This window comes from Aphelocoma coerulescens, chromosome 5 (genome assembly GCF_041296385.1).
Source record: "Aphelocoma coerulescens isolate FSJ_1873_10779 chromosome 5, UR_Acoe_1.0, whole genome shotgun sequence".
NCBI classification, from domain to species: domain Eukaryota; kingdom Metazoa; phylum Chordata; class Aves; order Passeriformes; family Corvidae; genus Aphelocoma; species Aphelocoma coerulescens.
In genome coordinates this window covers 62,716,649-62,731,617 of record NC_091019.1, presented here as the reverse complement: position 1 = coordinate 62,731,617, position 14,969 = coordinate 62,716,649, and the positions used below count along the sequence as shown (strand labels likewise).

The 14,969-nt window shown below is 54.2% G+C and overlaps 2 protein-coding genes across 2 annotated transcripts; both read left to right on the top strand.

The window, feature by feature from the left end:
• The first annotated feature begins 2,705 nt into the window (after positions 1 to 2,705).
• Positions 2,706 to 4,400, top strand: LOC138110901 (inositol 1,4,5-trisphosphate receptor-interacting protein-like 1). The gene has a single exon (XM_069016055.1). It carries the CDS (start codon positions 2,706 to 2,708, stop codon positions 4,398 to 4,400), a length of 1,695 nt encoding a protein of 564 aa, XP_068872156.1.
• Positions 4,401 to 10,734: 6,334 nt separating this feature from the next.
• LOC138110900 (inositol 1,4,5-trisphosphate receptor-interacting protein-like 1) lies at positions 10,735 to 12,429 on the top strand. Its single transcript, XM_069016054.1, has one exon. It carries the CDS (start codon positions 10,735 to 10,737, stop codon positions 12,427 to 12,429), a length of 1,695 nt encoding a protein of 564 aa, XP_068872155.1.
• Positions 12,430 to 14,969: the final 2,540 nt, after the last annotated feature.

Below are 14,969 nucleotides of genomic sequence, written 5' to 3'. Positions count from 1 at the left end.
TTCAGTTGAACAGATGTAAGTTACGTGGAGTCTTGGGATGAGTTTTGGGCCCCTCCTGTCAAGGAAGCCCTTGAGGGGCTGGAGTGTGTGCAGAGAAGGGAAGGGAGCTGGGGAAGAGCCTGGAGAAGCAGTCTGATGAGGAGCAGCTGAGGGAGCTGGAGGGGCTGACATTGGAGAAGACCAGGATCCGACAGGAACCTTCTCACTCTCTGCAGCTGCCTGACAGGAGGGTGGAGCTCGTGCAGGTCAGGCTCTGCTCCCAGGGAACAAGGGACAGGACAAGAGGAAATGGCCTCAAGTTGTGCCAGGAGTGGTTTAGATTGGATATGAGGGAAAAATTTCTCATCTGAAAGGGTTGTCAAGCACTGGCACACGCTGCCCGTGGAATTGGGGAAATTGCCATGCCTGGAGGTACTTAAGGAATGTGTGGCTGTGTGACTTGGGGACATGGTCTTGAGGTGGACTTGTCAGTGTCAAGTTTGTGCCCTCTGACTTGATGGCAGGACAAATGTGGAGCAGGACACAGCACAGATGCTGGCAGCTGTGAGCTGACTCAGGCCATACAGATGAGCCTTCCATGTCGGCTAGCACCGGTGCTGGCAGCTGAGCCACTGGCAACATGCCATGTTACCCTACTGCACAAGCCTTTTAGGCTCAAGCTGGGCCGGGGCAGGGTTGTCAGTGGCTCTCCCAGCTCTTGAGCACAAGGTGAAAAAAGAGAAAGGGTGTTACCCATCAACCCCTTCAAACGACACATCGTAACGCATCGAGGAACGAGAGGGGCAAAGGCACAGTTTTGAGACCGATCTAGGCTGCACTGAGAGTGGACCACTCAAATCCAGGTGTGCAACATGGCAAATGCCACAGGTTTTCTTGTGGGGGAAAAAGCTCCAAGCAAAACACAACGCCAATCCCAAAGCATATGATTAGTGTTTGAATTTCCTGCGATTCATGGCTGGGAGAAGCTGCCGTGCAGTGCTGACGGCCTCTTCTCTGCACACTCCTCGTCCTTGCTCGTCTCAGGGATCTACGAACACAGGCGAGGGTTTCTTTCTGCTCTTGCCTGAGCTGAGACCAAACAGCCTTGGGGTGCCCAGTGCTGTTAGCAGGAGAGCTGGTGAAGGTCACGCCAAGCCACGCAGCCTTCCCCTCCAAGGCTCCAGAGACACAAGGGCAGAAAGCTGCAGCCTAAGCTGTCTTGCATTAGCACCTTGTGGAGCTTGTCTGTCCTCTGGCATCCCACAGGGCAGGCAGCGGACATCTGAGCTGCTTTCTTAGGGAATTCAGGGTTTGCCCAAACTGGGGCCTTGCTGAAGGCAAAGGCTAAGGAAGGGCTCTCACTTGTGCTGCCAGTGCCATTGGAAGGCCCCAGAGCAAGAGGGCATTTCCTGGGTGCAGGGATCCCATCTTCCCCGTCTGGCCTTGCAGCTTAGCAAAACCCACACGGACATGTGGGCACATTCCAGCACTGACTTGCACTCCAACCTTTCCATTTTCTACAAGGAAAATTCTGATTTTTTCCTTCTGCTTGGAAGGGCGTGGCTTCCCTTGGTTGATGTATTTGGCAGAAAGGTTCTCCTCCACATGGAAACGCTTCCTGGCAGCCTGAAACTCTCCTGCCCAGCGACAACCCCTTTGGTCCCACTGGATCACGGGAGCGCCAGTGCAAAAGCATCACCTTCCTCTCTTCTGCGAGGAGCTGCTTTCACAGCCCAAGCTCCTGACACAGTGCAGGTGGTCCCTGAAGGGAGGTTGTAGCTCGGTGGGGGTCATTCTATTAGCCCAGGGAACAAGCAATGCGAGCAGAGGAAATGACCTCAAGTTGCACCACGGGAGCTTTAGATTGGATCTCTAGGAAATATTCCTTCAATAAAGAGGATCTCAAGCTTGCAAACAGGCTGCCCAGGGAAATGGCTGAGTCAGCACCTGAGAAAGGTTTAAACATTGTGTGGATGTGGCATTTGGGGAGTAGGCAGCGTTAAGTTTGCAGTTGGACTGTGCGATCTTCAGGGTCTTTTTCAACCTCGACAACTCAGAGATTTAAGTGTGGCTGAACCAGTGTGGAGTCAAGGCTTAGACTCAATGATCCTCGAGGGTGCCTTCCAACATGGGTATCTATGAGACTGGCAATGGAGGGCAGCTGATAAGAAAGACAAAGGAAAGACCAAGGGAAGTTCTTAGAAGAAGATTCACTCAAAAGCAGCCTTAAGCAGTTCACCAGGGCCACTCTGAGTGGCTGAGCTGGGCTGGGCACAAAGGGTGGGGCTGGCCTGGCTGTGATGTGCTGTGGCTCCTGTGACATCACGGGCGATGTGTCACAATGGGGGCAGCTATCAAAGGCCCCAGCAGGTAACGCTGGCCCTGTATTGCTTGGGCAAGCGGTGAGTGCACACGTGGCGGGGAGGCTGGGCTGGGGACAAGGGCTGGGGCAGAAACGCTGCACCCGGGGGAGGGTTCTCCGCCTGCACAGGGCAGGGACAGCCCCTCACGGGAGAGCCTTGGGCAGGCACGGTGCTGCTGCTGCTGCTGCTGCTGCTGCTGCTGCTGCTGCTGGGGCAGCGGGACAGGCCTTGCTGCCTGCCAGCTGTCTGGGGCCCTGTCCTTCCTGGCCCCAGGCCCCTGTCATTCCCGTCCCTGCTGCCCCCACTGCCGGCTGCCTCCCTCCCCGCCCCACTCAAGGCCTTCTCTCCATCCTCCTGCAGACCATGGGTCCCTTGGTATTGTGGTTCTTGCTCTTGCAAAGCCTAGTCCAGTACCTGCAGCCCGTGGGTGATGGATTGGACGAGGCGATGCGTCTGCGCATGGAAGCGCGTGCGATGAGCCAGGAAGTGGAGAAGACTCTTCTGGAATGGGAAGTGGATCAGCTCACCCTGAAGCAGAGTGGAGGGGCCTGGCGAGAGCTGCTCTGGTCTGCCTTGCAGCACTGGCAGGTTTGGGCCGTTGCTGGGCTCCTGCTCCTTCTCTCGGCCCTATGGTTTATCTGGAGGGAAAGGAGCCTGAGGAGAGAGGAGCCTGAAGAAGAAAACAATGGTGCAAATGAGGAAGAAGTGAGAAATGTGGATGCAGACGAAGAAGAAGCTGTTGGAAATGAAGAGGAAGACAACAATGATGCGAATCGGGAGGAAGACAGCAATGATGATGGCAACGTAGAGGAAGTCGGCGGTGGTGCTGCAAACGAAGCTGGTGCTGGAAATGAAGTTGTCATTGCGGCTGCAAATGCAGAAAACAACAATAATGATGCACGTGAAGCCGAAGGAGGAGAGCGTGATATTGAAGATTACACTGGAAGGATTTTAATGGAGCGCATACAGTGGCCTGTACAGGACCTGCAGAAAGGCTGTGAGTGGACAACTGAACTGATGACCAATTTCACAATTTACTTTGGCCACGTCTTGTCTGGCAGTTTCTACCCGGTCCTGGAACGAGCCATTGGGGTGGGCAGTGCCTTTGAAGGTTGGAGTCCCCGCGAGCAGGATGTTGTGTACCGCCTGCTCGTGCCCATGACTCCTCCCCGAGGGCACACCTTCCACCTGGAGCTGGACACTGAGGGGCAGAGGCACGTGAGGAACTTCCGTGTCCGTGTGCAGCTGGAGTGCACCTGCACGAGGGAGCAGCAGGGTGAGAAGATGCTGTGCTTCCTGCACCACCCCGAGGAGGAGCTGAGGAGGAATCAGGATCCCAGCCTCCTTCACACCCTGTGCACCGGCGCCTACCTCGATGTGCAGAAAACAGCCCGCTGGTTCTACCAGCTGGTGAGAGCCGTCTGGCCAGCTTTGCCTCAGTCGCACGCCTGGCGTTTAGTGCTGCTGCCCTCCAAACGCTCCTGCCAATTCCAGGTGACCAAGGGCAGAGAAAGCTTCCGGATTGAGGTGCTCTTCGGGGTGCGGCAAGGCGACTCGGACGTCTTTGTGAGCAGCCAGCCTAGACAGGCCTGCACCCCAAGCACAACGTGGCCTGAGACCTACGCTGTGGCAGAGGTGAAGTTCTTCAAGTACATTGCCAGGCTGGCCCCCCCTGACAGCTTGCACCTCAAATGCCTGCAGTTCTTCACCCGTCTTCAGCTGGGCTTAGGCATTTCCACCTACACCACAAAGACCATTGTTATGCACCTCCTGAACATCATACCTGTGTCACGGTGGCGCAGGAGAGATTTCATGAGGCGACTGGTGGATATCAGCGAGTACCTGCGCTTAAGCGTGGAAGTGAGATGCCTCAACCACTTTATTTTGGGCAACCAGAGGCTCCCTGGGGAGATCAGTTTGCCCCCAGAGGTGCAAATGGCCAGGACGTGCAATCTCTTCCATCACATGGTGATGGATCCGGCTGCCCACTCTCAGGCAATGAGCGAGTATATGGATCTGAGGACATGGTTCAGAAGAATCCTCAGCAATGATCCTTGAAAGAGGTTCTCCTGCTTAGAGCTGTGCTTGTGGGACTGGCAGCTGGCAGCAGAGAACCACCTGATAGTACAGGGGAAAAGAGGGGAGAGTGTGGGATACAGAGAGGGAAGGGAAAGCGCTGTGCAGCAGCACTCTGCCATCGACAGCAGCAGCAGCAGTGTCGTCCCAACAGTCTCCTCAGCACTGCATCCAGTGATGACCAGGTTGGCTACGCGGCTCGGGGAGCACGCAAGAGCAAATACTGCCATTCCTTTTTGTGTTCTCTGGGGTCTGTGTGCAGAATCTAGTCCTCAGGGAGGAGCTGACACAGACCTGAGCGTGCAGAACATGGAGAAGACACTGCTCAGTCGGCCCTGGGAATTGCTGCCACACCTGTCCTCCAGAGCAAAAGCACGCTCGGGGAGTCCAAGCCAATGAGGCTGAAGAGGCCGTGGCCAGGGGCCTTGTGAGAGAGAGTCCCATTACCACCTGGACTGTGACTGCCCCCAGCTCTGTCTTAGGGTCCATTTTCCCTCTGAGAGCTTCCCCTTGTGCAAAGATGCCGATCTCAGAATCCCAGACGAGTTCCCATTTGAAAGGACCACCGGTGAGATCATCTTGTCCAGGGCTGCTCCAGCAGGCCCTTCCTGCTGTGCATTGCAAAGCATTGCGTTCGGAGGGCTCTTGACTATCTCCGGCGAGGGAGACTCCACAACCTCTGGGCAATGTGCTCCAGTGCTCGGTCACTGCGCTGAACGCCAGATGTGCTGCAGACTTGCTGGAAGTCAGCGAAGAATTGACGGGGCTGGTTGAGAAAAACAGGAGCTGGGCCTCTCACCTATGTGGCCCCTGGCTCCAGCAAGGCCCAAGTACAGAGTGACGTCCGGAGTGAAGCAGAGGCCTCTCGGAGCCGTGTTGTTTCCCTGAGGCCCAGAAGAGCCCCTGCACCTCTCTAGCGCCGTTGGCCTCACTCCCCTTCACTGCACAGAACAAGCTGGGTTACGAATCTGCTCCTTTAAGGAGAAGAGGATGCGTTCAAAGACTCTGGCAGAGGCCCCACGGCCTCTCCTGCTGCCTCAGCAGGTGGAGGGCCACGGGAGGGTTTATTCTACCTCCCTGTATCATTTTCTTTTCCAAAAAAGGTCACACAGATCCACATTGAGCTCCACTTGCGCGTGAACTTCCCACTCCCGAGAACGCGCATGAAGAGAGCACATGCCTTACGTGCATGGCCAAAGTCACCAAATCCCACCGGTAGCATGCAACTGTTCCTGGCCTTTGGGAAGGGCCAAAAATCAGAGTGTAAAAGAAGTAGGAATGTGAGGCAGAAAAAGAAAAAAGAAACAGGGAAAAGAAGACCGAGAGGAACAATCGGCGCTGCTTGTCCGCGATCGGTCACGGGACGGTGACTGTCCTTGTCCCCAGAGGGACACCTTTAGGTCAGCATTGGACCAACTCGGTTGGCGCTGACCTGAAACTTTGCATCCATAATAATCTAGATTTTTATTTCATAGATACAAAGACATGGTCTAGACATATTATATATTATAAAATTTATTGATTAACATCTATAATAGGAAAATATAATTAAACAAAACAATATACCAATATAAATAATATCAAAGATACAATATATGTAATTATTATATCATGATAAAATTAATGATCAAGATTTGAATAGGTAATTATATTTAGACAATAACAATACAGAACGTATTTCGTGTCACTATCCCTCGTGACACCTATTAATGCTCTATAGTCAGTGCGTTTATGAGGGGCAAGCCAGAAACTGGTTTGCTGTTGCTTCAATAAAATGCAATATTGCAGAATCTGGATCGTGCAAGACTTTGTTGATCTCAGCATTGGTAAATCTCATGCACTGGGAATGTGGGCTCGTCAAGAGTCTCCTTGAACTCAACCAAACTTACAGGGCTGAAACTGGTTCTAATCAGAAATTAAGCCCAGCTGTCCCCAGGCCCTGTGATCACAGAATGACACAAGGCCTTGGCTTGGAAGGCTCCTTAAACATCATCTTGTTCCAACCCTGCTGCCAAGGGCAGGGATGCCTTCCACTAGGCCAGGTTGCTCCAAGCCCCATCCAAGCTGGCCTGGAACACTGCCAGGGATGGGGCAGCCACAGCTTCTGTGGGCAGCGTGGGCCAGGGCCTCAGCAGCCTCAGAGCCAAGAGGTTCTTCCACATGTCCAGCCTAACCCCTCCCTCTGTCAGCGGGAAGCCTCTGCCCCTGGTGCTGGGCCTGCAGGCCCTTGGAAACAGCCCCTCTGCGGGTTGCTGGTGGGCCTCGTGCGGGGACGGAAAGGCCGCAGGAAGGTGTCCCCGGAGAAGCCCTTGGAGAGCACTGGGGCCACGAGTGGCACCATGAGGGCAGCAAGCAGGGCCTGGCGCGGCTGTCGGGGCGGGAGGGCACAGGGCGCTGAGGTGCTGCCAGCTGGAGCTGGGAGCTCCGGTGTGCGGCCGGCACAGAGCCGTGGGAGATCCGTGCAGCAGCAAGGACACAGGGGTTCTTGATGTGTTAGAAACCAGAGAAGAATTTGTGAATGGCCACTGAAGGATTAGGGCATCTCCCTGTGCGAAAATAATTCACAGCGCCAGAGGTTTCTGTCTGGAAAAGACACAGATGAGTCTTGTAATGTTATCCAAATAAAGGGAGAGGCCATGGGACATTTCTTATGGGGTGTCTCAAGCTGTTGGAGGGCACAGCCTCCTTTTTATCCTAATTTCCAGGTGCGTTCCTTCCCCCATTGCCTGAGGTACTCGGAAGGTACAGACTTCCTAAGTCACCTGCTCTATGGCTCCCTCTAATATGCACCCTCTGTTTTATATACATACATAACCAAACACTGTTCATAATTCTGTTAAGATCTTCTTTTTCTCGAAGTTCAGGAATTTAACATGGCTTTGGCTGAGCAATAGTCCATGTCATTTAGTAGCATCTTCTAGAACTGGGAATTTCTTTTGTTACTTCCCTATCTATGAGTCCCTGGCCCTATCAACAAGCAGAATCTCGTGGTCTGTTTGTAAAGACACATCTATCTTATTCCTTTCATCCCCTCCAAAAAGGTAACGAGATCAAGAGCTCAACTGAAGTGCTTCCTTGCCACTTCATGCAGCGTGGACAGCAAAGTGCGGGAGCTGGAAGTGGTTGCACAGCAGGAAAAGCGGGACACAGTTGCCATCCCAGAGCCGTGGTGGGATGAGTCCCACACTGGAGTGCTGTAGCCAATGGCTATTCTGTTCATCTTCCTACTCTTTAGGGTGCAATCAGGGCACATCTTCAGCATTGCTATTAGCGTTCCTCCGCCAAAGAAATCCCAGCAAAGCACTGAGCTCTCGTTTTCAAAGATGATGATGGAAAGCTTCCCAGATTGTCCCTTCAGAAAGGACAGGCAAGGAAGGAGAGGCACTGGGGTCACCATCTATGTAAGGGAGGGTTCCAGCTGTCTAGGGCTTAATGATGGTGCTGATGGAGTTGAGTAGTTTTGGGTAAGAATTGAGGGGAAGGCCAACAGGGCAGATACCATGGAGGGGGTCTGGTATAAAGCTCGCAGGCAGCATGAAGAAGCAGGCAAGATATTCCCAAAGCAGCTGGGAGAAATCTCAGCATCACTAGCCTTTGCTCTCTTAGGAGAGTTCAGTTGAACAGATGTAAGTTACGTGGAGTCTTGGGATGAGTTTTGGGCCCCTCCTGTCAAGGAAGCCCTTGAGGGGCTGGAGTGTGTGCAGAGAAGGGAAGGGAGCTGGGGAAGAGCCTGGAGAAGCAGTCTGATGAGGAGCAGCTGAGGGAGCTGGAGGGGCTGACATTGGAGAAGACCAGGATCCGACAGGAACCTTCTCACTCTCTGCAGCTGCCTGACAGGAGGGTGGAGCTCGTGCAGGTCAGGCTCTGCTCCCAGGGAACAAGGGACAGGACAAGAGGAAATGGCCTCAAGTTGTGCCAGGAGTGGTTTAGATTGGATATGAGGGAAAAATTTCTCATCTGAAAGGGTTGTCAAGCACTGGCACACGCTGCCCGTGGAATTGGGGAAATTGCCATGCCTGGAGGTACTTAAGGAATGTGTGGCTGTGTGACTTGGGGACATGGTCTTGAGGTGGACTTGTCAGTGTCAAGTTTGTGCCCTCTGACTTGATGGCAGGACAAATGTGGAGCAGGACACAGCACAGATGCTGGCAGCTGTGAGCTGACTCAGGCCATACAGATGAGCCTTCCATGTCGGCTAGCACCGGTGCTGGCAGCTGAGCCACTGGCAACATGCCATGTTACCCTACTGCACAAGCCTTTTAGGCTCAAGCTGGGCCGGGGCAGGGTTGTCAGTGGCTCTCCCAGCTCTTGAGCACAAGGTGAAAAAAGAGAAAGGGTGTTACCCATCAACCCCTTCAAACGACACATCGTAACGCATCGAGGAACGAGAGGGGCAAAGGCACAGTTTTGAGACCGATCTAGGCTGCACTGAGAGTGGACCACTCAAATCCAGGTGTGCAACATGGCAAATGCCACAGGTTTTCTTGTGGGGGAAAAAGCTCCAAGCAAAACACAACGCCAATCCCAAAGCATATGATTAGTGTTTGAATTTCCTGCGATTCATGGCTGGGAGAAGCTGCCGTGCAGTGCTGACGGCCTCTTCTCTGCACACTCCTCGTCCTTGCTCGTCTCAGGGATCTACGAACACAGGCGAGGGTTTCTTTCTGCTCTTGCCTGAGCTGAGACCAAACAGCCTTGGGGTGCCCAGTGCTGTTAGCAGGAGAGCTGGTGAAGGTCACGCCAAGCCACGCAGCCTTCCCCTCCAAGGCTCCAGAGACACAAGGGCAGAAAGCTGCAGCCTAAGCTGTCTTGCATTAGCACCTTGTGGAGCTTGTCTGTCCTCTGGCATCCCACAGGGCAGGCAGCGGACATCTGAGCTGCTTTCTTAGGGAATTCAGGGTTTGCCCAAACTGGGGCCTTGCTGAAGGCAAAGGCTAAGGAAGGGCTCTCACTTGTGCTGCCAGTGCCATTGGAAGGCCCCAGAGCAAGAGGGCATTTCCTGGGTGCAGGGATCCCATCTTCCCCGTCTGGCCTTGCAGCTTAGCAAAACCCACACGGACATGTGGGCACATTCCAGCACTGACTTGCACTCCAACCTTTCCATTTTCTACAAGGAAAATTCTGATTTTTTCCTTCTGCTTGGAAGGGCGTGGCTTCCCTTGGTTGATGTATTTGGCAGAAAGGTTCTCCTCCACATGGAAACGCTTCCTGGCAGCCTGAAACTCTCCTGCCCAGCGACAACCCCTTTGGTCCCACTGGATCACGGGAGCGCCAGTGCAAAAGCATCACCTTCCTCTCTTCTGCGAGGAGCTGCTTTCACAGCCCAAGCTCCTGACACAGTGCAGGTGGTCCCTGAAGGGAGGTTGTAGCTCGGTGGGGGTCATTCTATTAGCCCAGGGAACAAGCAATGCGAGCAGAGGAAATGACCTCAAGTTGCACCACGGGAGCTTTAGATTGGATCTCTAGGAAATATTCCTTCAATAAAGAGGATCTCAAGCTTGCAAACAGGCTGCCCAGGGAAATGGCTGAGTCAGCACCTGAGAAAGGTTTAAACATTGTGTGGATGTGGCATTTGGGGAGTAGGCAGCGTTAAGTTTGCAGTTGGACTGTGCGATCTTCAGGGTCTTTTTCAACCTCGACAACTCAGAGATTTAAGTGTGGCTGAACCAGTGTGGAGTCAAGGCTTAGACTCAATGATCCTCGAGGGTGCCTTCCAACATGGGTATCTATGAGACTGGCAATGGAGGGCAGCTGATAAGAAAGACAAAGGAAAGACCAAGGGAAGTTCTTAGAAGAAGATTCACTCAAAAGCAGCCTTAAGCAGTTCACCAGGGCCACTCTGAGTGGCTGAGCTGGGCTGGGCACAAAGGGTGGGGCTGGCCTGGCTGTGATGTGCTGTGGCTCCTGTGACATCACGGGCGATGTGTCACAATGGGGGCAGCTATCAAAGGCCCCAGCAGGTAACGCTGGCCCTGTATTGCTTGGGCAAGCGGTGAGTGCACACGTGGCGGGGAGGCTGGGCTGGGGACAAGGGCTGGGGCAGAAACGCTGCACCCGGGGGAGGGTTCTCCGCCTGCACAGGGCAGGGACAGCCCCTCACGGGAGAGCCTTGGGCAGGCACGGTGCTGCTGCTGCTGCTGCTGCTGCTGCTGCTGCTGCTGCTGGGGCAGCGGGACAGGCCTTGCTGCCTGCCAGCTGTCTGGGGCCCTGTCCTTCCTGGCCCCAGGCCCCTGTCATTCCCGTCCCTGCTGCCCCCACTGCCGGCTGCCTCCCTCCCCGCCCCACTCAAGGCCTTCTCTCCATCCTCCTGCAGACCATGGGTCCCTTGGTATTGTGGTTCTTGCTCTTGCAAAGCCTAGTCCAGTACCTGCAGCCCGTGGGTGATGGATTGGACGAGGCGATGCGTCTGCGCATGGAAGCGCGTGCGATGAGCCAGGAAGTGGAGAAGACTCTTCTGGAATGGGAAGTGGATCAGCTCACCCTGAAGCAGAGTGGAGGGGCCTGGCGAGAGCTGCTCTGGTCTGCCTTGCAGCACTGGCAGGTTTGGGCCGTTGCTGGGCTCCTGCTCCTTCTCTCGGCCCTATGGTTTATCTGGAGGGAAAGGAGCCTGAGGAGAGAGGAGCCTGAAGAAGAAAACAATGGTGCAAATGAGGAAGAAGTGAGAAATGTGGATGCAGACGAAGAAGAAGCTGTTGGAAATGAAGAGGAAGACAACAATGATGCGAATCGGGAGGAAGACAGCAATGATGATGGCAACGTAGAGGAAGTCGGCGGTGGTGCTGCAAACGAAGCTGGTGCTGGAAATGAAGTTGTCATTGCGGCTGCAAATGCAGAAAACAACAATAATGATGCACGTGAAGCCGAAGGAGGAGAGCGTGATATTGAAGATTACACTGGAAGGATTTTAATGGAGCGCATACAGTGGCCTGTACAGGACCTGCAGAAAGGCTGTGAGTGGACAACTGAACTGATGACCAATTTCACAATTTACTTTGGCCACGTCTTGTCTGGCAGTTTCTACCCGGTCCTGGAACGAGCCATTGGGGTGGGCAGTGCCTTTGAAGGTTGGAGTCCCCGCGAGCAGGATGTTGTGTACCGCCTGCTCGTGCCCATGACTCCTCCCCGAGGGCACACCTTCCACCTGGAGCTGGACACTGAGGGGCAGAGGCACGTGAGGAACTTCCGTGTCCGTGTGCAGCTGGAGTGCACCTGCACGAGGGAGCAGCAGGGTGAGAAGATGCTGTGCTTCCTGCACCACCCCGAGGAGGAGCTGAGGAGGAATCAGGATCCCAGCCTCCTTCACACCCTGTGCACCGGCGCCTACCTCGATGTGCAGAAAACAGCCCGCTGGTTCTACCAGCTGGTGAGAGCCGTCTGGCCAGCTTTGCCTCAGTCGCACGCCTGGCGTTTAGTGCTGCTGCCCTCCAAACGCTCCTGCCAATTCCAGGTGACCAAGGGCAGAGAAAGCTTCCGGATTGAGGTGCTCTTCGGGGTGCGGCAAGGCGACTCGGACGTCTTTGTGAGCAGCCAGCCTAGACAGGCCTGCACCCCAAGCACAACGTGGCCTGAGACCTACGCTGTGGCAGAGGTGAAGTTCTTCAAGTACATTGCCAGGCTGGCCCCCCCTGACAGCTTGCACCTCAAATGCCTGCAGTTCTTCACCCGTCTTCAGCTGGGCTTAGGCATTTCCACCTACACCACAAAGACCATTGTTATGCACCTCCTGAACATCACACCTGTGTCACGGTGGCGCAGGAGAGATTTTGTGAGACGACTGGTGGATATCAGCGAGTACCTGCGCTTAAGCGTGGAAGTGAGATGCCTCAACCACTTTATTTTGGGCAACCAGAGGCTCCCTGGGGAGATCAGTTTGCCCCCAGAGGTGCAAATGGCCAGGACGTGCAATCTCTTCCATCACATGGTGATGGATCCGGCTGCCCACTCTCAGGCAATGAGCGAGTATATGGATCTGAGGACATGGTTCAGAAGAATCCTCAGCAATGATCCTTGAAAGAGGTTCTCCTGCTTAGAGCTGTGCTTGTGGGACTGGCAGCTGGCAGCAGAGAACCACCTGATAGTACAGGGGAAAAGAGGGGAGAGTGTGGGATACAGAGAGGGAAGGGAAAGCGCTGTGCAGCAGCACTCTGCCATCGACAGCAGCAGCAGCAGTGTCGTCCCAACAGTCTCCTCAGCACTGCATCCAGTGATGACCAGGTTGGCTACGCAGCTCGGGGAGCACGCAAGAGCAAATACTGCCATTCCTTTTTGTGTTCTCTGGGGTCTGTGTGCAGAATCTAGTCCTCAGGGAGGAGCTGACACAGACCTGAGCGTGCAGAACATGGAGAAGACACTGCTCAGTCGGCCCTGGGAATTGCTGCCACACCTGTCCTCCAGAGCAAAAGCACGCTCGGGGAGTCCAAGCCAATGAGGCTGAAGAGGCCGTGGCCAGGGGCCTTGTGAGAGAGAGTCCCATTACCACCTGGACTGTGACTGCCCCCAGCTCTGTCTTAGGGTCCATTTTCCCTCTGAGAGCTTCCCCTTGTGCAAAGATGCCGATCTCAGAATCCCAGACGAGTTCCCATTTGAAAGGACCACCGGTGAGATCATCTTGTCCAGGGCTGCTCCAGCAGGCCCTTCCTGCTGTGCATTGCAAAGCATTGCGTTTGGAGGGCTCTTGACTATCTCCGGCGAGGGAGACTCCACAACCTCTGGGCAATGTGCTCCAGTGCTCGGTCACTGCGCTGAACGCCAGATGTGCTGCAGATTTGCTGGAAGTCAGCGAAGAATTGACGGGGCTGGTTGAGAAAAACAGGAGCTGGGCCTCTCACCTATGTGGCCCCTGGCTCCAGCAAGGCCCAAGTGCAGAGTGACGTCCGGAGTGAAGCAGAGGCCTCTCGGCGCCGTGTTGTTTCCCTGAGGCCCAGAAGAGCCCCTGCACCTCTCTAGCGCCGTTGGCCTCACTCCCCTTCACTGCACAGAACAAGCTGGGTTACGAATCTGCTCCTTTAAGGAGAAGAGGATGCGTGCAAAGACTCTGGCAGAGGCCCCACGGCCTCTCCTGCTGCCTCAGCAGGTGGAGGGCCACGGGAGGGTTTATTCTACCTCCCTGTATCATTTTCTTTTCCAAAAAAGGTCACACAGATCCACATTGAGCTCCACTTGCACGTGAACTTCCCACTCCCGAGAACGCGCATGAAGAGAGCACATGCCTTACGTGCATGGCCAAAGTCACCAAACCCCACCGGTAGCATGCAACTGTTCCTGGCCTTTGGGAAGGGCCAAAAATCAGAGTGTAAAAGAAGCAGGAATGTGAGACAGAAAAAGAAAAAAGAAACAGGGAAAAGAAGACCGAGAGGAACAATCGGTGCTGCTTGTGCACGATCGGTCACGGGACGGTGACTGTCCTTGTCCCCAGAGGGACACCTTTAGGTCAGCATTGGACCAACTCGGTTGGCGCTGACCTGAAACTTTGCATCCATAATAATCTAGATTTTTATTTCATAGATACAAAGACATAGTCTAGACATATTATATATTATAAAATTTGTTGATAAACATCTATAATAGGAAAATATAATGAAACAAGACAATATACCAATATAAATAATATCAAAGATACAATATATGTAATTATTATGATAAAATTAATGATCAAGATTTGAATAGGTAATTATATTTAGACAATAACAATACAGAACGTATTTCGTGTCACTATCCCTCGTGACACCTATTAATGCTCTATAGTCAGTGCGTTTATGAGGTGCAAGCCAGAAACTGGTTTGCTGTTGCTTCAATAAAATGCAATATTGCAGAATCTGGATCGTGCAAGACTTTGTTGATCTCAGCATTGGTAAATCTCATGCACTGGGAATGTGGGCTCGTCAAGAGTCTCCTTGAACTCAACCAAACTTACAGGGCTGAAACTGGTTCTAATCAGAAATTAAGCCCAGCTGTCCCCAGGCCCTGTGATCACAGAATGACACAAGGCCTTGGCTTGGAAGGCTCCTTAAACATCATCTTGTTCCAACCCTGCTGCCAAGGGCAGGGACGCCTTCCACTAGGCCAGGTTGCTCCAAGCCCCATCCAAGCTGGCCTGGAACACTGCCAGGGATGGGGCAGCCACAGCTTCTGTGGGCAGCGTGGGCCAGGGCCTCAGCAGCCTCAGAGCCAAGAGGTTCTTCCACATGTCCAGCCTAACCCCTCCCTCTGTCAGCGGGAAGCCTCTGCCCCTGGTGCTGGGCCTGCAGGCCCTTGGAAACAGCCCCTCTGCGGGTTGCTGGTGGGCCTCGTGCGGGGACGGAAAGGCCGCAGGAAGGTGCCCCCGGAGAAGCCCTTGGAGAGCACTGGGGCCACGAGTGGCACCATGAGGGCAGCAAGCAGGGCCTGGCGCGGCTGTCGGGGCGGGAGGGCACAGGGCGCTGAGGCGCTGCCAGCTGGAGCTGGGAGCTCCGGTGTGCGGCCGGCACAGAGCCGTGGGAGATCCGTGCAGCAGCAAGGACACAGGGGTTCTTGATGTGTTAGAAACCAGAGAAGAATTTGAGAATGGCCACT

What these genes read in the sequence shown, in the direction of transcription:
- LOC138110901 (XM_069016055.1), top strand. Translation starts at nt 2,706, where the DNA reads ATGGGTCCCTTGGTATTGTGGTTCTTGCTCTTGCAAAGCCTAGTCCAG.
- LOC138110900 (XM_069016054.1), top strand. Translation starts at nt 10,735, where the DNA reads ATGGGTCCCTTGGTATTGTGGTTCTTGCTCTTGCAAAGCCTAGTCCAG.